Source organism: Aristolochia californica, unplaced genomic scaffold (assembly GCF_029961685.1).
Source record: "Aristolochia californica isolate CCGP_79_NKW_82.1479 unplaced genomic scaffold, dmAriCali1.0.hap1 SCAF_1, whole genome shotgun sequence".
In the NCBI taxonomy this organism is placed as follows: Eukaryota; Viridiplantae; Streptophyta; class Magnoliopsida; order Piperales; family Aristolochiaceae; genus Aristolochia; species Aristolochia californica.
The window spans coordinates 843,396-866,361 of record NW_027181770.1 but is presented as its reverse complement, the minus strand read 5'-3'; the positions used below and the strand labels follow the sequence as shown (position 1 = coordinate 866,361).

The 22,966-nt window shown below is 41.6% G+C and overlaps 3 protein-coding genes across 7 annotated transcripts; 1 reads left to right on the top strand and 2 right to left on the bottom strand.

Annotated features, from left to right (window-relative positions):
* Nucleotides 1-1,069: 1,069 nt before the first annotated feature.
* On the bottom strand, nt 1,070-2,207 carry LOC137960578 (transcription factor MYB57-like). The gene is made up of 3 exons (XM_068808237.1): nt 2,069-2,207; nt 1,711-1,840; nt 1,070-1,544 (listed from the first exon to the last, which is right to left on the bottom strand). The coding sequence occupies exons 1-3, from the start codon at nt 2,205-2,207 to the stop codon at nt 1,070-1,072; spliced, it is 744 nt and encodes a 247-aa protein (XP_068664338.1).
* An 11,716-nt stretch (nt 2,208-13,923) lies between these two features.
* LOC137960313 (protein CANDIDATE G-PROTEIN COUPLED RECEPTOR 7-like) lies at nt 13,924-15,279 on the top strand. The gene has a single exon (XM_068807904.1). It carries the CDS (start codon nt 13,924-13,926, stop codon nt 15,277-15,279), a length of 1,356 nt encoding a protein of 451 aa, XP_068664005.1.
* A 447-nt stretch (nt 15,280-15,726) lies between these two features.
* LOC137958460 (bifunctional riboflavin kinase/FMN phosphatase) lies at nt 15,727-22,894 on the bottom strand. Of its 5 annotated transcripts, XM_068805603.1 has the most exons (15): nt 22,814-22,894; nt 22,070-22,199; nt 20,414-20,730; nt 19,565-20,226; nt 19,219-19,355; nt 18,420-18,527; nt 18,082-18,268; nt 17,821-17,951; nt 17,599-17,668; nt 17,154-17,219; nt 16,804-16,958; nt 16,629-16,724; nt 16,334-16,485; nt 16,111-16,194; nt 15,727-16,036 (listed from the first exon to the last, which is right to left on the bottom strand). In XM_068805603.1, the coding sequence occupies exons 6-15, from the start codon at nt 18,493-18,495 to the stop codon at nt 15,905-15,907; spliced, it is 1,149 nt and encodes a 382-aa protein (XP_068661704.1). In that variant the 5' UTR covers nt 18,496-18,527; nt 19,219-19,355; nt 19,565-20,226; nt 20,414-20,730; nt 22,070-22,199; nt 22,814-22,894; the 3' UTR covers nt 15,727-15,904. The 5 variants fall into 5 exon arrangements, with proteins under 5 accessions (XP_068661704.1, XP_068661772.1, XP_068661638.1 ...); XM_068805671.1 differs by having other exon boundaries at nt 19,219-20,226; nt 20,346-20,730; XM_068805537.1 differs by having other exon boundaries at nt 19,219-20,226.
* Between the last annotated feature and the right edge of the window lie 72 nt (nt 22,895-22,966).

Here is a 22,966-nt window from a genome sequence, read left to right as displayed (position 1 = left end):
GTCAGCAGAGAATTATCATCAGACTTGACCAAAGTCTCTGTTGATAAGCAACGTCAAAGCAAGTGTAACCCTCCAATGTGGTTTGTAAAGGAGGGCGTCGTAGAAACATTAGTTGCTTGGATTCAATTAAAATGGACGAGTTTTTACTTTGGATCAAAAGGGAAGTTAGGTTTAATGGAAAAGATAAGGAAGAACTGGGAGTTATTTTATGTCTGATGTCGATCGAGTCTGATTACCACCTAAAGCTGCCGCAGTAAGATCAGTCAAAACTCGGCTTATTACAATTTTGTCGTCCAAATTCAAAGTTCAAACCATGCCTAACTGAAAAGATCGTTTCAGTTCACTGAGAGCACGTCCCCACAGCTTGCCCTTTTTCCTGTCCTCTCCTTTCCGGCTGTCGCGAAGGATGGCGGCAGCAGGACGCCGTGAACAATATAGTACCTCTCTGAGTACTTCCAAGGACCCACTTACGAATCGATTTTTTTTATGATTGAGAAGTGATTTTGGATTTCACGGAATGTGATCAGCGTCTTGATTCTGTAACCCCGTGTTGGTCAATCCAATGCTTAGTTCATCAAGCATGATCGTTGAGGAGAAGGGATAAATTCGATTTAAATGTGTATCACGGTATGCCATCGGCAGTATTTTTGGGTGCTATGAATCGATTCGAAAGGGAGAAGCATGATTTGAACGTCATCCACTTTCCTCTTCTGTGAATGGAACTCTAGAAGCTTCACAAGAAAAGCAAAAGAAGTGCTGTTGCAATGGTGGCTTGTCTTCTTTCAGCATTAACTTATTAAAAAGTGCCATCACCGTTACGCTTCTTACTGTGTTTCTGAGCTCTTCTCTGCTCTGCTACTGCTACTGCTACGTACTCTATTATTGTAATGCTCTATGCTTGCAGAAATCATACAAGTAGAGAGAGAGAGAGTTGATTAGAAAATTACTTTCAGACGGGTGAGACAAAATTCATTACAAACTACTTGAAGACTTACAAGGGCATAAGGTTAAGGTTTAATAGCTAATACATGAGAGGTCCAAAGACTACTCTCCCTTCCCTTTTCGAAATTCAGACGTATTCGGGGAAGAAGGAACTATTCTGGACTATGCCTTTGCTAGTTGCACACATGTTCATATCATCCAAGTTCCACAGCCCACTCCAGAGGAACCCTTCCTCGTTGGAAGACTCCTGCAGGGAACCTCCCCCTTGATACACGGGAGACAGGCATTGTTCCAGACCTGTTGGGTTCATAAAGACCATGTCTGGCCTCATTTGTGGCACAGTCATCTTGTAGTCTCCTTCCTGCAGTTGGGATACGAACAACATTTTCATCTCAGCTTGAGCTTCTTGTTGCAGTTTTTCCTGCTGTAACTGCTGCTGCTGCTGCTGCAGTAGCCTCTTCTGTTGATGGCGTCTCAGGGCCCGTGATTTCGCCTTCTCCCCATTTTGAGCAGACTTCCCGTTCTTCTTGAAATGGGTCCTCCAGTAATTCTTGATTTCGTTGTCTGTTCTCCCAGGCAAGCTCCGGGCAATCGTCGACCATCTGCATAGTGGGTTTGCTCTAGTCAGTGACTTAATTCTCAAAACAGTACCTTCGATTCTTAAAGAAGCAAACAGATGATATCAAAACGTAAATCCAATGAATTGAGTGTGTCTACCGGTACAAGAGATGACTAACATATACGCATCTGCTGCACTGAGTGACTCACCTGTTTCCCCATTTGGCATGCAGCTCTACAATGAGGTTCTCTTCATGGGGAGTTATCTGCCCTCTCTTAAGGTCCGGCCTCAAGTAATTGACCCACCTCAATCTGCAACTCTTTCCATTCCTTTTCAATCCTGAAACCAAAATTACAAGAGTAAAATCATATAAGACAAAGGAAATTTCTGGTGAAGAAGCTTCAAGAATTAATGCTAGTGAACCAATTATTTAGGCCCGGTTTCCCCAGCTGATCGAATTCAGAGCGAAAGTAACACAGCAAAAGAATGCAGACGGCGGAGCTACATAAACTCACCGAGCCAGTCATTTCACCAGCCCGATCAAATCTCAAGGACTGAAAAGATTACCTGCAAGCGTGGCCACGGAGTTCCATCTCCCCTCCCCATGCAAACTAACATACTCGATAAGCAATTTATCTTCTTCGGCCGTCCATGGCCCCTTTCTCCAACCCTCCTCGACAGTCCCCCACCCCAAAGGCCCGGCCATCCTCTTCAACTCCCGCTGACAATACAGAAACTATTTCACTTCTGCTAGTAGCCTTTAACTTGTCTCCCTCTTTGTATGACAGGAGCTTGTCATGCTTCTTCATATATATACTCCACCTTAAAAATCTATCAACTTCATGGCCCTGTCGAGGTTACTTCCATCCCATTTTCTGTAAAGATGGCCGTGATCTTTTCGAATTTTTTTCTGGGTGCCACGTGCCCTTTGAGATCCTGCACACTTCCTCATTCTCACGGCTCTCAAACATCGTTCTTTACATCCTTCACTGTCGTAACATTGCAGAAACATGGTTACATACATGGAATCTCTTTCAACTCATCAAACTCCTACTTGATCTTTTCCTTTTTGTATTCCATAAAAAATTGTCCAAATTAGTTTTCTGAACAAGGTAGTGGTGACCATCCGGTTTGCTGATGTCTGCAATTGCAAAAAAATAAGGTTTCAATCGATTAAAAAATGCGTTGCTTCACACACCAAGAAGAAATCTAAGGGGGAGTGCGGGAAGACGAAGAGACTTGCCGTGGCGATAAGCAACACACGTATACGAGTCAATCGAACGTTCTAACGGCGAGTTCATTATGCGAAGGATTTAGTCGAGATTATTCGAAGTTAAAGTAATAGAAAACGGGCTCCACCGGGAGCCACGTAACCCCCAGAGCTTATGTATAGGCACTAGTAGAGGGCGACTCTTTTGAGGCGACATTGTCGATCTTCTTATAAAAGAAATACGTTTAAAAGCTTAATATAGCAATAACCAGAGCAAAGAGGAGGAGAAAATTTGAGTGGGTTGTTTGATGTTTTTGTCGAAAGCGGCTACTCAATCCTTTCCCTCCATCTGTGCATGCCGTCCTGTCCTTAAATCTTGTCCAGAAGCCATTACAAAGCCCGGTTATCTTTGTTTAATGGGTTTAGAGAGGCTGCAATTTCGGGTAATGCAGAGATTAAAATACTCGTCGTGGGTGACGATCTTTACGTGTCACGCCTGGGACACCTGGTCTTCGAGATCTCCCTCTGTTGGATTATGGAATTTCGAGATGTCGATGGCTCAGTACGGCAATCTTAATGCATCATCAAAAGGAGGATACGGGTGTTTGTGGCTTTGTGATCCTCGCTGATGCTTGCAAAAACTCACCGAATCCAACTCTTTTTAAAGAGTTCTCTGCCCAGCGAGAAGGTCAGGAACTGAAGCAGCTAAAAGGAGATTTTATGGGTTTTTTTGTTTTTTTTTCCTTCTCCTTTTTCTCTCTCCGCTGTCGTTTTTACTGGATTGCAACTAAAGATTAGGACGAGAGGACTGAGTTGGCAATTAGTTAATCACTACGCTCATGTTCTAGAAGCCATGAACGGCGAGAAGAGAAGAAAACCAATGAAAGAGCTGCTATAAGGGGACTTCCTCCAAAGGAGAAACCACACGTAGAGGCGTCCCTTGGGAGTCATGATCAATCGGGAATTGATTTCTCTTTAGAAGAAGAATCAAGAACATAATCCCATTACAGAAACGATTACTCAACTACCCGTAAAGACACTCTGTTTTAGCTTGTAAAAGGAGCTTTGACCGCGGCCAAACTGCGACTGATTGGAATACCGGCCGACCAGGCTTCCACTTCGAAGGACGTGGTCTCCACTTTCTGCGGACTGCGCGTGCATGTAACAGTAGAAGAGGTGGGACCAACAGCAAGATGTATCATTATTGGGTGATATTGAACCGTTCATCTGAGTCTTCCTTTTCCCCGTTAACCTTTCTTTCTCCTTGTTCTTGCTGGTAATTTAACAGCACAAGATTTAGTTGTTAACTGCTAAGATTCCTGGCCTAATAAGAGTCAAGTAAATGGACTGGCAGTTAAGAATTGAAATAGAGAAAAATAAAAGCTTTCGGCCACGAACAAGGTCAATGTCGAAATGAAAATTTGTTGCTTTTGATCAGCCCTTGAGATTTTTCAGGCTGTGCTTCGGAATGAGCTCATTTTCTGCTAAGAAGCCTATCGGAAAACTCTACTTCGCCTGAGAAGATGAAGGATGTCACCGGAGTTTTTTGTTTAGTATTAATAACGGATTAAGAGACCCTTTTAGTAGGGAATAGGGATCTTTGTTTTGTCTCATCAAGCTGTCTTTATTTGACTGACTAAAATCCAACCAAATCTTGCTGAAAATTCCCTAACCTGGCTATCTATCACTTTGTCTAAATGACTACAAGCATGGTGGAAGTAAGATCCCAATCGACATAAGTGTGGCTCCAAAGATTTGGTAATTAATAGGACTAAATACTGATCTAAAACAAAATCTGATCCATCTGCCAAAATCACATTACTACCAACTTTAAGGCCTTTCGGAGGAAGCACCTATATCTTTATTTCTCTTTCTTCAATGAAATCACTTCCCTTGGGTGATCTTTTACTTTCGAATGCTTAAAGTCTATCGTAATCCTCTTCTTAAATCTCTAAACTCTTTTATTAGAATCTTAGCAGGAAGATAATGGTGGATTATATGGATAAACTAGAATATAATATAGTGAAAGGCAAACGAAAGTATCCCTTGCGAATCTTTCTATCGGGCCCGATTCCGATTTGAATCGGAACTCAAACTTCGATTCCACCGACTAATAAAGAATACAGTGACGTCAAGACGATCTTCTTCCATATTTTATAAAGCTCCGATTTGTGCACTTTAGGTTGTTGGAAGATAGGGCCTAAGTCCACACGACCAAGGAAGACCAACATAGTCAAATGTTAGAAGATGGACCCAAGCCCATAAGACCAAGGAAGGCCCATGCGTCCAAGAGATATAAAAGACGAGCTCAATGCCTATAGATCAATGAGAAGGCCCATAGGCCCACATACAATGATGGCAAGATGGTAAATAAAGAGTCATCTTATAGAGATTTGCATTGTTGTAATTAAGTTAAAGTTTCAAGGTTAAAACCCTAGACCTTAAACCCTAAGTTTAGGAGTATTAGTGTAATACAGTAGTTTCATTAAACTACAAATAGAGCTTCAAAGGGAGGGTTAGGACATCAACTCCATTGTTGAGCACGGTGGAGTCTGGTCCATACGTGTGAGCAGGACATGAAGGGGATTCATGATTTTAATTTGCCCTTTGGAGTAAGCTACAATCAAGGGAAAATTAAAATCTCCCTTGGTTCAATTCAAATCTACTTTTTCTCTTCGTGGTGCGTCTACGGAAAACAGAGAGCGGAAGAGAAAGGGGTTTTGCCGCGCGGTACTCAGGTTGCCGTTGGAAGAGTCAGGTTGTCGCCGAAAGAGCGAGGTCGTCGCCGGAGGAGCGAGGTCGTCACTGTTTCTATCCAGAAACAGCAACTCAGGACGACGTCACTGTTTCTGTCCAGAAACAGTAGCTCGGGACGGCGTCACTGTTTCTGTCCAGAAACAGCAACTCAGGACGGCGTCACTGTTTTTGTCCAGAAACAGCAGCTCGGCATCACTGTTTCTGTCCAGAAACAGTAGCTCGAGACGGCGTCACTGTTTCTGTCCAGAAACAGCAACTCAGGACGGCATCACTGTTTTTGTCCAGAAACAGCAGCTCGGCGTCACTGTTTCTGTCTAGAAACAGCATCTGTTTGGTCGACGCTACAGAGGAGGGTCTCTGTTGGTCGACGTTGCAGAGAAGGGTCTCTGCTGGCTGTGTAATAGGTGAAAAGAAAAGATACTGGTCCCACTTGTATTGTGATTCCTCTGATTGAAGAAATAAAAAAATCCTCTGCAGCTCCCGTGGACGTAGGCAATTTGTCGAACCACGTAAATTTTGTGTCGTGTGATTACTTGTCTCTGTATTGTCATTGTTTTGCCGTAACAACTGGTATCAGAGCAGAGGTTCGGCTGAGGGAAAAAATGATGGTTGGAGATGAAGTGAAGGTATCAGGGATCGAGAAGTTCGATGACAAGGACTATGGATTCTGGAGGATGCAGATAGAGGACTACCTCCATGGGAGAAAACTCCATCTTCCACTGTTGGGGAAGAAACCGGAAAAAATGGAGGAAGACGATTGGAATCAGTTGGATCGACAGGTTTTGGGGATTATTCGGCTAACCCTGTCGAGGTCCGTTGCACACAACGTCAGTAAGGTGAAGACGACTATGGGTCTCTTAGAGGTCTTGTCAGGTATGTACGAAAAACCTTCAGCGAATAACAAAGTTTATTTGATGAAAAAGTTATTCAATTTGAAGATGGTAGAAGGTACATCTGTTGCACAACATCTGAATGCTTTTAATACTATCACAAATCAATTGTCATCTGTTGAAATTGAATTTGATGATGAGATACGTGCACTGATACTATTGGCTTCATTGCCAAATAGTTGGGAAGCCATGAGAATGGCTGTGAGTAATTCTGCCGGTAAATCAAAGTTGAAATATGATGATATTCGTGATTTGATTTTGGCTGAGGAGGTACGCAGGAGGGACTCAGGCGAGACTTCGGGTTCGAATTCCGCATTGAATGTTGATTCTCGAGGGAGATCACATGACAGGAACTCAAACAGAAATAGATCAAAGTCAAAGTACAGGAGCAAGAGTAAGTCAAGGCCTGGTCAGCAGGCAACTTGCTGGAACTGTGGCAAAGCTGGCCACTTAAAGAGAAATTGTAAAAGCCCTAAGAAAACCGAAAATGATAGTGCAAATGCAGTAACTGAAGAAGTACAAGATGCACTATTGTTTGCCGTTCATAGTCCAGTTGATGATTGGATACTGGATTCAGGGGCCTCATTCCATACATCCTACCATCAGGAGATGATGCAAAACTATGTTGCAGGTGACTTTGGGAAGGTATATCTAGCTGATGGAGAAGCCTTGAACGTGGTGGGGATGGGAGACATTGACATTGCACTCCCTAACAAGAACAAATGGACCTTACAAAAGGTCAGGCACATTCCTGAATTGAAGAAAAACCTCATTTCTGTTGGGCAGCTTGATGAATGTGGCCACTCAGTGGTGTTCTCAGATAACACCTGGAAGGTCACCAAAGGAGCATTGGTACTGGCTCGGGGTAAGAAAACCGGTACACTCTATTCGACTACTGGTATGATTAATACTATTGCTACTACCGTTGCAGAAAGCACAGCAGATTTAGGGCATTGCAGGCTTGGTCATATGAGTCAGAGGGGTATGACAGAACTGATGTCCAGAGGCAAGCTACCAGAACTGAAATCAGTTGATCTCAGTATGTGTGAGAGTTGCATTATGGGGAAACAGAAAAAGGTCAGTTTTTTAAAGGGTGGCAGAACACTGAAGAAAAAAAAACTGGACCTTGTGCACACAGATGTGTGGGGACCTTCCCCAGTGGCATCCCTTGGAGGTTCTCGTTACTATGTCACGTTCATTGATGATCATAGTAGGAAGGTATGGGTTTATTTTTTGAAGCATAAATCTGAGGTATTCAGTGTGTTCAAAATTTGGAAGGCCATGGTTGAAACAGAGACAGACTTGAAACTGAAATGTTTGAGGTCTGATAATGGCGGTGAGTACATTGATGGCGGGTTCAAAGAATATTGTGCAGCTCAAGGTATCAGAATGGAGAAGACTATTCCTGGGACACCACAGCAAAATGGAGTTGCTAAACGGATGAACAGAACCATCAATGAGCGTGCTAGAAGCATGAGGTTGCATGCTGGATTACCACCTACTTTCTGGACAGATGCAGTCAGTACTGCAGTTTACTTGATCAACAGAGGACCATCAGTTCCGTTAGATTGTGGATTGCCAGAGGAGGCCTGGAGCGGGAAAGAGGTCAAATTTTCTCACCTTAAACTTTTTGGTTGTCTTTCTTATGTTCTTGTTGATTCTGATGCTCGTAGTAAACTTGAGGCCAAGTCAAGAAAATGTTATTTTATTGGCTATGGAGACGAGGCATTTGGTTATTGTTTCTGGGATGATCAGGGTCGAAAGATTATAAGAAGCAGGAATGTGATTTTCAATGAGAAGATTGTATACAAGGACAAGTCCAGTACAGTTGCTGAAGCAGCTCCGCAGGAGTCCGAGTTTGTGAGATTGGATGACCTACCAGAGGTCACAGTGCAGTGCAAAGATGCGAGTGACGGGGAGAGTGGGTCCAGTGCACCCACTCCTATTATTCCTCAGTCAGATCCAGAGCCGTCCACTCCTGTAGCTGCAGTTCGCAGATCAGTTAGGACTATTCGGCCTCCACAACGTTTCTCACCTATTTTGAATTATATTCTACTGACAGATGGTGGAGAACCGCAGAGTTATGAAGAAACCTTGCAAGATGAAAATTCTAGCAAGTGGGAGTTGGCAATGAAGGAAGAGATGGATTCCTTGTTAAAAAATCAGACATGGGAATTGACTGAACTTCCACCAGGGAAGAAGGCATTGCACAACAAGTGGGTGTACCGGGTGAAAACTGAGCATGATGGCAGTAAGAAGTACAAGGTTAGACTTGTTGTAAAGGGCTTTCAGCAGAAGCAGGGTATTGATTACTCTGAGATTTTCTCTCCTGTGGTGAAGATCACAACCATCAGGTTAGTACTGTCCATGGTTGCTACTGAAGATTTATTTCTTGAACAGTTAGATGTGAAAACAGCTTTTCTTCATGGAGACCTTGAAGAAAACATCTACATGCACCAACCTGAGGGGTTTGCAGTACAGGGAAAGGAGGGTTCAGTTTGCAGACTGAAGAAGAGCTTGTATGGCCTGAAGCAAGCTCCTAGACAGTGGTACAAGAAATTTGACAGTTTTATGTCCAGTGCAGGTTACATCAGATGTCAGGCAGATCACTGTTGCTATGTCAGGTATTTTGACAATTCTTACATCATTCTGTTACTGTATGTGAATGACATGCTTATTGCAGGGGCTAGTATTGATGAGATCAATAATCTGAAGAAGCAGATGTCAGAGCACTTTGTAATGAAGGATTTGGGAGCTGCGAAGCAAATCCTTGGTATGAGAATTGTCAGGGACAGAGTCAGAGGCACGTTGAGACTCTCGCAGGCTGAGTATGTAAAAAAGGTACTCAGCAGGTTCAATATGGATAAGGCCAAACCAGTTGGCACACCCCTGGGCAGTCACTTCAGACTCAGCAAGGATCAGTCACCTAAGTCAGAGGAGGAACTAGATTACATGAGTAAGGTTCCTTATGCCTCAGCTATTGGTTCACTTATGTATGCTATGGTTTGCACCAGACCGGATATTGCCCATGCAGTGGGAGTTGTGAGTAGATACATGAGTAACCCAGGAAAACAACATTGGGAAGCTGTGAAGTGGATTATGAGGTACTTAAAAGGCTCCTCAGATACGTGCTTGTGTTTCTCAAGAAAGAGCTTAGAGGTGAGGGGCTATGTTGATGCTGATCTAGCTGGAGATATTGATAGCAGAAAAAGTACAATAGGGTTTGTTTACACTCTGGGTGGTACTGCAGTTTCATGGGGTTCAAATCTACAGAAAACAGTTTCTTTGTCTACCACAGAAGCTGAGTACATTGCAGTATCAGAAGCTGCGAAGGAGATGATCTGGCTACAGGGCTTCTTGGAGGAATTGGGCAAGAAAAATCAGAAGGGGACTCTCTACAGCGATAGTCAGAGTGCCATATTCCTTGCCAAGAACCCAGCCCTTCATTCCAGGACAAAACACATTCAGATCAGGTATCATTTTATACGATCATTGTTAGATGATGGACAGTTGGTACTTGAAAAAATTTGTGGAAGTAAGAACCCTGCTGATATGTTGACAAAGGGTATTACACTTGAGCAACTGAAGTTGTGCGCAACTTCAGTTGGTCTTCTAGCATGAAGACAAGAGCAGTGAGCTGTAGAGGTAGTAGATATCATGTTTGAGGAAGAGGGTGATATAGTGGGTATACCAATCTCCAAGTGGGAGAATTGTTGAGCACGGTGGAGTCTGGTCCATACGTGTGAGTAGGACATGAAGGGGATTCATGATTTTAATTTGCCCTTTGGAGTAAGCTACAATCAAGGGAAAATTAAAATCTCCCTTGGTTCAATTCAAATCTACTTTTTCTCTTCGTGGTGCGTCTATGAAAAACAGAGAGCGGAAGAGAAAGGGGTTTTGCCGCGCGGTACTCAGGTTGCCGTTGGAAGAGTCAGGTTGTTGCCGGAAGAGCGAGGTTGTCGCCGGAAGAGCGAGGCCGTCGCCGGAGGAGCGAGGTCGTCACTGTTTCTGTCCAGAAACAGCAACTCAGGACGGCGTCACTGTTTCTGTCCAGAAACAGCAGCTCGGCGTCATTGTTTCTGTCCAGAAACAGCATCTGTTTGGTCGACGCTACAGAGGAGGGTCTCTGTTGGTCGACGTTGCAGAGAAGGGTCTCTGCTGGCTGTGTAATAGGTGAAAAGAAAAGATACTGGTCCCACTTGTATTGTGATTCCTCTGATTGAAGAAATAAAAAAATCCTCTGCAGCTCCCGTGGACGTAGGCAATTTGCCGAACCACGTAAATTTTGTGTCGTGTGATTACTTGTCTCTGTATTGTCATTGTTTTGCCGTAACATTCCATAACCTTTTCTTCCTCCCGTTTTCTCCCAATGGGTCTCCCTCCCTTTTTCTCCATGAGCTAAATTCATGGAGTTCTGAAAATCAACATAGTATCAACGCATCAATTTTCAGGATTCCGACTATGGTTTTTTAGGTTTCATTCTCCTCCGTTTAGTTTAGTTTAGGTTTCATATCTCGTAGCTATGGTTCCAAATTTTTAGTTTGTCTAGTGCCCTTTGTTTTGCTTGTTCTCTACCCTAGTGAAGCCCAGTTTTCTTTACAATCGTTGATTTTAATCCAATGGTAGACAAATACATCCGCTGAACATGGCCATGAAGAGTAGCATTGCACATTGCAAAGTCCGGTCTAGCCATGGAGTTTGATTGAAACCAAATCAAAGAAGAAAAAGACAGACTTGTTTTTTGCTTCTTCTTTGTCTCCTTCCCTAAGTCTGATCTACAATAGAGGAAACACTCACTGTCGTGTTTTCGATCATCTGTCCATCAGCGTGGTTTGCTAGAGCTTGGTTGGCTGATTGATTCCAGAACATTCCAGCACAAGGAATCTCCTTGGTTTGATCACGCAAGAGGAGAAAGGTGCTTCTTCTCTAGAAATCTACTAGTTTTTGTGAGAAATCTATTGTAAGCTTCCAACAAAAGAACTCTCCTTCTGAAAATAACTTTCGGCAAGGGGGAGGAAGACGAAGATATGGTCTGCTTCCTGGCGTTTGGTTTATTTTTGGAACCAACATTCCTGAGTTGGCCCATTAATCTCGTATCTTCGCCAAACTGGAAATTTTCCATTATCATCGTATCACAACAACAGCAGGCTGCAACTGGAAAAGTTGATCCTTCACTAGTGTTTTTCCTTATTTGGCTCGTATCTTTGTTGGAAATGGATTTCCCTAGTGTTTCTCTACTGCGTTGGTCTCTAGAAAGTCGTTGTTGTCAAAAAGTTTTCCATTAACAGGGTTGCCAGCTCCCAACCGAGTTCATCACCAGCTTCAAAGGATAACGACTTTGTTGTGTTTCTATTTTTGCCTTGTCGGGAAGAGAGATTTTATGGATGACCACGCTGCTGATTTTCTGAATTCGTATCTTTCGAAGACACTCTGGTCTCCCTCTTTGTTCGGAGTCGAGGAGAAGACGAAGGTAATGCTTCCCAAATAAAAGTTTCCTAAGTTAGGAAACCGAATTGAATCCATGAATATATTATCCTTGCCGAGTTTTTTTTTAGACAATTTCCACTGAGAGACCTTCAGCATCAAGGAAGAAAAAACATCGTCGAAAGATTTAATGTTTCCTAAGTAAGGAAACGTATTAAATCTGGGTCAAGCGCCTGCTTCAACCCGGACCGAACCGGATCAACCCAACAACCCGAGGCTGCCCTTCTAGCTGCTATTGAGCAGCACCAGATGACCGAGTCAACTCGGACCAAATCAGTCCGGATCAACCCAATCCGAGTAAACTCTGGTCTGGGTCAACTTGAGTCGGGCCACTTATTATCTGCCTTGGTATACGTGTCTAGACCAAAACTTATACATATTTCTACAGCGACTCGGATATATTGGTCTACTATTTGACTCGGTGCGACTCGATAAATTTTTCTCTGGCTGGATTATCATTTTGAAGAATTGACAGATTATTCCTTGGTCAACATATAATTTGTTACTGATATTTGGATTAGAATATTTTATGGGTCAATTTTACAAGGATTATTTTGGTTCATGTTATATAGGCTCAAACCCATTTCAGTTGCTGTTATTATGTCTCCTTGGATGAAACATTATTATTAAAGAAGATGTGGCATCAATACCTTTTCTCATACCATAATTTATTTAGACTCTCAAAAATATCACGATTGGGACACCATCATTTATTTAACTCTCAAAAATATCATGGTTAGGACACCATGATAAATAAACCCACTTTGCCCCATTAATATCATTTATTACTCTACCACTTGAGAGTCGTTGTCATGTGGAGGGACACGGTGGTGGAGGTGGACACTTCAGAGCAATACTGGTAGACACACTACCTATAGAAGACAGAGTGCGCCCTACATCTAGCATGAGTTAATACTGGAATATGGAACAATGTCCTAGCGATTAGGAGTGATTTCCTCTCACTTATATTATGCCAGCTGGGCCTCATGAACGAGAACATCAATGTGAGAGGGAGTGTTGGAAGATGAAGGCATATTGGAATATGTGCCATTTTATACAAAAAAAATTTTATACATCATTTGCAGCTAGTTGGGAGTTCATGTTGTTCTCTCACCCCCAACTAGAGGTGGAGTGTTGGAAAATATGGCCCAAGCTCACACGACCAAGGAAGACCCACATATCCAAGTATGTTAAAAGATAGGCACAAGCCCATAAGACCAAGGAAGGCCCATGCATCCAAGAGATATAGAAAACAAGTTCAAGGCCCACAGACCAAGGAGAAAGCCTATAGGTCCACATACAATGATGGCAAGATGGTAAATAAAGAGTCATCTCATAGATATGGCATTGATGTAATTAAGTTAAACTTCTAGGGTTAAAACCTTAGACCCTAAACCCTAAGTTTAAGGGTATTATTGTAATACAATAGTTTCATTAATCTATAAAATAAAGAATCAGGGAGAGAGTTAGGACATCAAGTCCATGACCTTTCTTCCTCCAGTTTTCTCCCAATGGGTCTAGAAAATCAACGTAGGTAAATAAAAATGTAGAAAAAAGGGATCCCCCTCCCTCCAAAAAACCTGGCCTTTTAAGTAAGTGACATTAGTGGTTAGTGGAATACCTTTGCCATTAAACAATTCTTATGGGCTTTCAATGCCTGCAACAAGCCCATCATATTGGTCCACATTTTTTGGAGCATAAACCGAAAATTTGACGTGGTTGTCCGTTGTCCCTGTAAAACCGAAAAATCACGTTAACAATTTTGATTCATATGATTATCATATAATTAAACAACCAAGAAAGAATTCTGTGCTATTACATAGGAGAACGTCAAAACGCAGAACCATGTTTTTCTTTTAATCTTGTTTCTCTCTCCCAAATCCTCGCCATGCAACGCGCAGATCAGTTTTGCGATCCACTAACTAACAACCTGTAGACTAATCTTCTGTTAGAATTTTTCCTTCTTTACCAGAAACCAGAAACCAGAAAGAAGTAAAAGGAAAAGAGAAAAGAAAAAACAATAGAAGAAAATTAAAAACATCTCGGTCTCTTCCATTTGTTTTTTCCTAGCCTTTGTAACGATGAATCGTGCTTCCTTCTCTTCGACTTTCCGCCATTATCATTTACATTTATTTCTGCGATTGTTTCTTCCAATACTCATGCTAAAGAGCTGCATCCCTTTGGTGCTCTGTGAGATTAAGGATGTGCGCATCGAGGAGGATTCGAGACCCATGATCTTGTTCGAACGATTTGGGTTTGATCACGATGGCCAGGTAGACATTGCGATCAAGCAGGTCTCCTGGAAATCAAAGCAATCCAATGCCGAGTTTATCCCATCATCAATGGGCTTCTTCCTGTTGAGGGAGACGTCGTACACGCGGATAATAAACGAATCGATGTATTCTGATAACTTCTGCGTCGTCTCCAGCCATTACGTGAAGCTTATATTCACTTTTGAAGACCTGACCTTGAAGACGACGTACCAGGGTTCCAAAATGATAGATGATCCAGATGAATACAGTCTGGTTTTCGGCAACTGTCAGCCTGAATTTGCCATCTCAATGGATGTTCACACTGAGATGTACAATATAGAGGCAGACAAGAAGGATTTCCTTCCAGCAGGCCAGACCCAGCTGCCACAGCTCTATTTCCTCTTCTTTCTCATCTATTTTTGCTTTTTTTTCTCCTGGCTCTACATCTGTTACAAACAGAGGGAGACAGTGGACAAGATCCATATCATCATGGGAGCTTTGCTGGTTTTCAAAGCAGCAAAAATGATCTGCGCGTCCGAAGACACGTTCTACGTCAAGAGGACAGGGACGCCCCACGGCTGGGATGTCGCCTTCTACGTCTTTGGATTCTTCAAAGGAATCACCATGTTTACAGTGATCATCCTCATCGGAACCGGATGGTCGTTCATCAAACCGTATTTACAAGATAGGGAGAAGAACCTGCTGATGTTGGTCATTCCTCTACAAGTCATCGAGAACATAGCTTCCGTGGTGATTGGGGAAACTGGTCCTTCGAAGAAAGACTGGTTAACTTGGAACCAATTGTTTCTTTTGATCGATGTGATATGCTGCTGTGCTGTGTTCTTCCCCATCATCTGGTCCATAAGAAGCCTGAGAGAGTCTTCAAAGACAGACGGTAAGGCAGCTCGAAACCTGGCCAAGTTGAACCTCTTCAAGCAATTTTATGTTGTGGTGGTCGTGTATCTGTATTTCACGAGAATCGTCGTTTCGGCCATTACTGCAGTAGTGACATACAGGTACAGATGGATAAGTCCCGCTGCAGCTGAGGCTGCAAGCTTCGCCTTTTATATCTTTGTGTTCTACAATTTTCAACCTATTGAAAGGAACCCATATTTCGCCATTGATGAGGACGAAGAAGCTGCTGCGGCCAGGATTTTGGAAGATGACAATTCGTTTGAACTCTAATGTCCGAAATTAACTTCAAAAGTGTCTGTTAGTACAGGAAACTGGAGCTAGCGAAGTAGTTTGCTGGAGGAATCTTCTTTCAATTTTTCTGTGCACGTTTCGTTGCCTTAATGTTACTAATGCAGCAGGACTGCTGCTCCCGATCCATTCATTCGATTCACTGCACTCTGTATTTGTTCAACCTTCTTGTTATTCATATTACTTGTTGCTACTAAGGTAGGTGAGCTTTGACACTCAGAATTTGTCTCAGTTCTCATGTTTTGCTGAAACGGAAATTTATCTGGCCTCTCAACCTGCTCCTGTAAACGATCCCACAAATTTCTCGCGGCATCCAGATTATGGCTCTTGACGCGTTCAATTAGTTTAGCGACCCCTAAGCTCATCTGAGACAAATGAGGAGTGAGTTAACCGATCCAGTTTCCTTGCATAGTGGAAGTGACGAGGGAATGGCAGCCATCTCAATCTCAATATAGTTTGGACGAAGAAACAAATAATACAACAAGTAATTAGCAAGAGCAACAAAATTTATAGCTAAAACAAGTTTCCTGGGCCAACTCGGTCGAGAATAATAATATCAAATTTCTTGGAATGCTAAATTTTTCTGCTTCATGAATTAGGGCCAATTTCACCCAGTGAGCTTCTTTAAGTACGAGTCTTCCTTATAATTTGCATATTCCGGAAGATCAAGGGCCTTTTCTGCAATCTTCCTGTCTTGGTGGATTCTAGCAATTAGACTCTCGAGAGTTGGAAAGTTTGCCTGTAAATTCAAGCAAAAGAGATGCAGTTGAAACACAACAGGAAACCAAATACAAGACAGATCCAGTGAAGTACCTCTGGGCGTATATACCCAACTATCACAAGGCGCAGATCTTCACCATAGAAATCCTCCTCAAATTCATGAAGAAGCCATGGCTCCTGAAAAGTTTTACAAAATTTCAATGACCCAAAAAGATCAATGTGACCAACACGACTAAATGAACCATGTTTAGCCACATTCACAGGGAGCAACCGAAGAAACTGGGAGCAATCAGATGCACTTTCAGCTAGCACTTACTATAGTCTTTTGCACATTGTTGTAGTACGGATTCCAACCGACACTCATGACCATCTTGTAGATACCACGTGTGGACAATCCAGCCCACCCAAAATACACGCCACAGGCCTGCTCAGCCAACAGGTCTGGAAATGCTTCCACTGATAAATTAGCTGCGATACACAAGGTACCAAAAAAGATTTAGTGTGAGAAATAACCATTACCAAAAAATTAAATAAAGCAGAATGCTCCACCCACTGCAAACTGCAACTAGACTATTAGTATTATCTATCTGTGAAGAGTTCCTGTGAAATACCAGTCGGTATGCCAAGCTCCTTCGAGCCCCGGCCGAACCCCTTGACAACAGGACCTCCAATATACCAAGGTTCTATAGGTAGAGTACTTTCAATCCCTGAGTAAAACATTTGAACGGGATAATCAAAGTATAATATGCTTATATCAAGAGTTAATAGAACAGGATGGAGACTTACAATCTTGAAATGGTGGAAGAGCCCAATTTTCAAGCTGCAGATCAAGAAGAGAATTGGCTATCTCATCAGCAGAACTATATAGATCTTTCTGCTTTCTAAGAGATGGTACAGCAATCACTCTCATTCCAGCGGCCTTGGCTGCCATGACACCAGGCCTGACACAGATTGCAGCAAAGAAACTTACAAGATTAAATAAATTACAAATTTCCAAATTATAATCAAGGAAGAGTTGATTATATTGCTGTAAGTTCCAACAAGTAGCAATTCACATGCAATCAATGACAACATGGTTCAATAGATGATTTTATCCTTTCAGGAGAAAATGGGCCAAAAAAAATAAACCTACTTACAGTGAGTCCTCAATGACTAGGCACTTGGAAGGTTCCGCATATAACCTCTTAGCTGCTTCAAAAAACCTTAGAGAAAATACTTAAAAATTTTAGCTTCTCAGGCACTGGATGCTTGCATCAAAGAAAAAGATTAGTGCGGCCTAAGTTGAACTTTTTACTGGCTAGTGCAGTAGGATGAGTGAACTGAAAATGCCAAAAGATAAAAATAGCTCTTTTCAATGCATCCATATCAGCCTGGACACTGGAGCATTACAACACTTTCCAAAGTAATTGGTGCAACGGCCACATACTGTTTGGCAGTCTGAGCTCTTGAAACAGGCCACACCATAAGCAAGCATGAACATTCTCTAGAAAGTAAGCGTAAAACTAAATAATAAATCGAAACAGGAACAGAACAAATTTAGTGAAGAAAATAAGAAATAAAGCATATACTGATGTGTCTTACATTTCAGGAGATGGCTTCCCAGCAGTGACTTCGTCAGCACCTATAATGACAGAGAAGGATTCTTTCCAACCTGTAATTAGAAAATAAAGTCTAATGAGAAAAATGGCAGGCTAAAGTCATCAGTTGTAAGAAGATAAACTTTGTTTGCAGGTAACTCACATTATCATGAGTTTCAAAAAATCAGATAATTAAAACTGAAACATTTTCTCAGATTGAAGGTACCATGATGGTGAGAAATCTTTGCTTCAATGCTTGCCCTAGGAGAGTTTGAAGCCAGTGCCATCGGCACACAATGGCCTCTTAAATGGTCAATTAATCTGGTGGCACCCGGAAGGGCTTTAATGTTACGCCACCTGAAATGCTGAAATACATGTTTAGAGAGCATTCACTGATCTTCATTAAAAGTACTACAAGGTGTAACTAGGAAACATAAGATCCCCATATAAGCCAAGATTAGCCGTAAACCAGGAGAAGAGGATTTACTTATCAGAAAACAAAGGCGTTAATTCAGAAATAAATTCTTCAGTAGAGCAGGAGAGCTCATAATCCTCCACAATAGCAGTTGCAGCCTCCAATAGCGTAGTTCCCACTATCTTGTGAGCAGCTCTATCATCCCACTGCTTGCCATGCTTGCCTAAATATGTTTTTAACACTTCAACCACAATAGCGTCTACCAGGAAGTGGCCAATCATCATTGAAAATAAAACATAACAGGCAAGAATTAGAAAGCAAACTCAGAGGAGAAGGTAAAATGGAATAATTATGATTGAATAATAGGAGAATGGCAATCAAACTGGAGAAGAAATTAACACATAAACCACCTGTATGTAAGAGAGTGCCATCCAAATCGAGGATAACATGAGAAATTAATCTCCTCGAAGGCACTAAGCCTGTCATCTGGCCTTTTTTTCGGAGTCAGAAAGGAATAACTACAGAAATATAATCAATGATAATTATGGATTAGTCGTTACGTTATAAAACATGAAAGAATAAACATTGATTACAAAACTGCGTGGATCAAAGTACACATTACCAGAAGATTACAGCTTTTATCTCGGTGTTCTAAGACCGCTAAGAGCAACTCTGTATCTAGTAGTTATCGAAAAAGCACCCGACCAGGGACTTGGTAGAGAATACGATGTTTAAACACGAAAACATCAGACAAGGAAAACATCAAAGTACATATTACCAGAAGATCACAGCTTTTATCTCGGTGTTTGAAGACCGCTAAGAGCAACTCTGTTATCTTACAGTTCTCGGAAAAGAACCGAGGCAGGACTTGGTAGAGAGTAGGACGTTTAAACACGAAAACACCAAACTAGGCCAAAAATTGAACATTTGTGCTATCATATACCCAAGCTCGACCTAGTGTCAAATTAAAAAAAAAAATCGAATCAGAAAGATCAAGGTCACGTTAAAGTCCAAATCCTCTATGGGTGTTCTGTGTTATATCAAAAGCGAGAGGAAAAGATGAAACCGACGATTGAAGCTCGGGATTCGTGCAAAGCAAAAATTAATACAGAAGACAAGGAACTGATTAGTCGACTTAACCGGTCAAACTGTATAACCATACATGAACAAAATGAAGGAAAGCTCAGAACAATAAGTGGATATACGCACCTTACGCAAGAGATTTAACAGAGAAATCTCAGAACAAAGAGGGGAGTTTGAAGATAGAAACTGCGCATGTCATCATTACAGAAGTGGCCAAAGAATCATCTTCTCGAGTCTGAGAAACCAATGTCTGAGAGTAGCGCCTGTCATAAACCAATTACACAACCATTATTTGATTGGGGAGCTTCATGGATAAAAGGAAGTCACCCCCGTGCGATCGATAGGCTCCGATCAGAGTGGCCTCATTATAAGCTTCATCTCTTTGTCGTCTCTGTTTACACTTTATAGAGGTCGGTCCTCAGTCGTATTGGTGACTTTTAAGCTACAGTCATTTATCTGCGGAGGAATATACCTTGTGCAGGACATTCGTGGGGAGAGAGTGGAGCTTCTTGTTCCGGCTTCTACTTGTGGTGTTGTCTTAATCTCATAAATATGGCCGACGCATGAAACTGTTGAACACAAAATGAATGCGTGGCCGTTTATCTGCCTGTTGATGAATTAAAACCAGAGATGGCATCTTCAATTTATGCCAGCTTCTGATTCATGTTGCTTTTGCCAGAGTATAGAAACAGATGCCAACATTACTTTTACTTTTGAAAGGGAACAAGACATCTTGCCACTCAAAAAAGTCCGAAATATCTCATAATAGCCTCTAGAAGCACTCAAGGCTTGCAATTTTATCTTGCGTACTGTGGTTGAACAGAACTATCACAATGGAACCTATGATAAATACTATTTCATATAACATATACAACAGAATGGATTGCAGGAATTAGTCCTGTCTGTATTCCCTGCTCTTTCTTTCATGGCCAGTCTACCGGTTGTGAATCGCGATTGCCATCGCCTGCACATGTGCAGCAGAACCACCGGTACTTAAATGGTGCCTTGGGCTCTCATCCACACAGAACCGACTCCTGTAGATTCTGTTGCTTATAGAGATGGTAAGCAATAACCCTTCTCCTGTAGCTTTCTCAATCGCAGCAAAGATACACAATGTAGCTTGTATACATGACCCTAAACACATGAAATATAAAGAACAAGTCAAAGAAAGTTAATACGAGAAAATCATCAACATCAGTAGACCTATGGTCCTGTCATCTAGAATTTTTGGCTGCCCAAAATAAGAGAAGTACCAAATAGAGCATGGAAACATTTGGCAAGACCGTAACAGACAGATGAAACCAAAACCCTTGCCTCTGACCTGGGAACAAGCCAAGAAAAGAAGCTTTTCTGGTTTTGTATGCGGAACAAGAAGACACCTTCATCTTGCTGCCCTTCCCAAGCTGTCCAGATTTTAAAGCATGCTATTGTTCTTGGAGAAAAGCTATGACCTTCCCATATCTCTCTGCTCTTTCTGCCTCAACCAATTGTTGATCCCTTTCTTTAACTTCAAACAAGAAAGCGTTATCTTTGCGCAGTTCACGAGCTGCACCTTTAGCTTCTTGCTTTAAACATTTTTTCAATTTCTTCCTTTCTGCACGTTCATGGTCTGGATCACAGTTTCTACCCTTCACGTAGCTGCAAATGGAACCACAGCATTAATAAATGTGCCTGTCAAGGGAATTATTCACTTGCCAAAGAAAACAAGTAGCAACTAAATCAGAGAAAAGAGCAGGGAAAGCGCATGTACTTCTCCTCAAATTTTGGATTTAAAATTTTGATCAGCCCTGGTTTTTGTTTTCTCATCTGCGGTGGCTTACATAGCATATGGACTTCACCTACTTTGTGCTCTATCAACTGAGCTACTTCATCCATATGAACTTGCAACAGATCCGGTACACTTCTTGCCAGCTCACGCAATAGACCAGAGATTCAAGTTATGAAGGAGTGGGCGCCCCCGGAGGTTGGATACTTAAAATTAAATTTTGATGGTTCTTCTTTAGGCAATCCGGGGATCGCAGGTTTCGAAGGTGTGATTTCGGACTCATCTGGCAATCAGTGTATTTCTTATGCGGGTCCATTAGGTATCTCCGTTTCAACGTCTGCAGAGCTTCATGGTCTTCTCAATGGGCTCCGGGTATTCAAAGATAAATGCAATGGCCCAATTCACATTGAAGGGGACTCCAAGGTAGTTATTGGCTGGGGTCGAGGCACCTCCTTTCCGCCATGGAGGCATTGGGAAATCTTCCAGGAGATTTTAGATATTACCTTATTATTTTCTTGTATTTGGTCTTACATTCCGAGATCTACAAATTCGGCAACAGATGTGTTTGCCAAGCAGGGAGCATCCCTTCAACATCTTGTTGTTAGGGATCTGCTCCCTCTTTCTTTGTAAGTTTTTGCCTTTTAATGCAATACATCTTTATCAAAAAAAAAAAAAAAAAAGCAATAGACCAAAGATTGGCATAAGTATTTCAGGAGAGGAGCTAAATCCTTCACAAACATGAACAAATCCTCTCAATGTCTCTAGACATAATTAGAAACAAAAATAGCAGCAGAACCACAAGTGGTATCCTACCTGAAGTTATCAGAATTGAAGAAAGGAGAATTGTCTGGCATGCCCATGACAGCCAGAAAATCAAGAGGACGAATTTCAGACACAGACACTCTAATATGTAACCAAGGTTTCAGTGCTTTAAGGTCCATCAGATAGTGCCACTGTAATTCAGAAAAAATAATATTGCTAAATTGCAATCTATACTAAAAACATAAGCAGAATCTTTAGATGTGAGAAAGGCCCTAAAAATAAATACTCATTGTCTCTCTATATATATATATAGAGAGAGAGAGAGAGATAGATAGATAGATAGATATAGATATAGATATAGATATATATATAAAGATAAAAGGAAAAGAGAAGGCTCTAATAAACAATTTAAGCAATGCAGAAAAAAATAACAGAATATTGAAAAGTTACCTGTGAGTGCTGAACCAACCTCTCCCCAGTTGTTGATGCAGACACAATAAAGTGTACAGAAATATTATCGCCTCAGGCCAGAATTTCTTAGATTGCTTCGTAACCGACCAATACGCTTAATGACTATTAACTGCAAGTCAATGTAAAATAAAAATTCTGTGGTAATACAGGATCAGCTACAGAAGATCGAAGTCAATTTAGGCCTTCGCATAAATAAAAGGACTCGTGGAGCCATTGTCAGAAGAAGAAAGAACATAACAAAATTAGAAAAGAGGAGTTTTTGTTGGTCATTTCTTAGCTGGTGTTAATACAAAATAATACAATAAACAGAGGGGATGACTGTTGAGATAATGCTAAATCAACATAAATTTTTTAAAAGTGCATAAATACAAGTTCTCTTGCACATCTTTCATGTAATACTATCTAAGAAGAATTACAATTGACATCCCAACTTTTCTTACCATGAGTAGCCTAGAGTATAAGAAACATCTTGTCACGATATCTCGACCAGAAAACAAAGGACAACGCATTAAATATTCATAACAGGATTGCAGGAGTAATTACAACATGAAGGAAGTCTGAGCATGGAAATGTTATGGCCCACAATCTCAATAGAAGCAATGTCTTCAAGGATGGCCAGCAACTTTTCTCTTAAGGAATTAAAACAAAAGAAAATCAGAGACAGTTGTTTACTTCAACCATAACTACTCATGGTAGCATCTCACTCCAGGTAATGGCCCTTACCTGAGTTCCTTATATCTTCACAGAACTGGCTTCGAATATGTGATATACACTGCCGAGCACAAATAGCTGCAAAATATGGTGTATCCACACTCATGTCTATCAGTGGATTGACCAGTAAATTGATCAAGTTCAAGTTCAGTGGTTTCTTGTCTG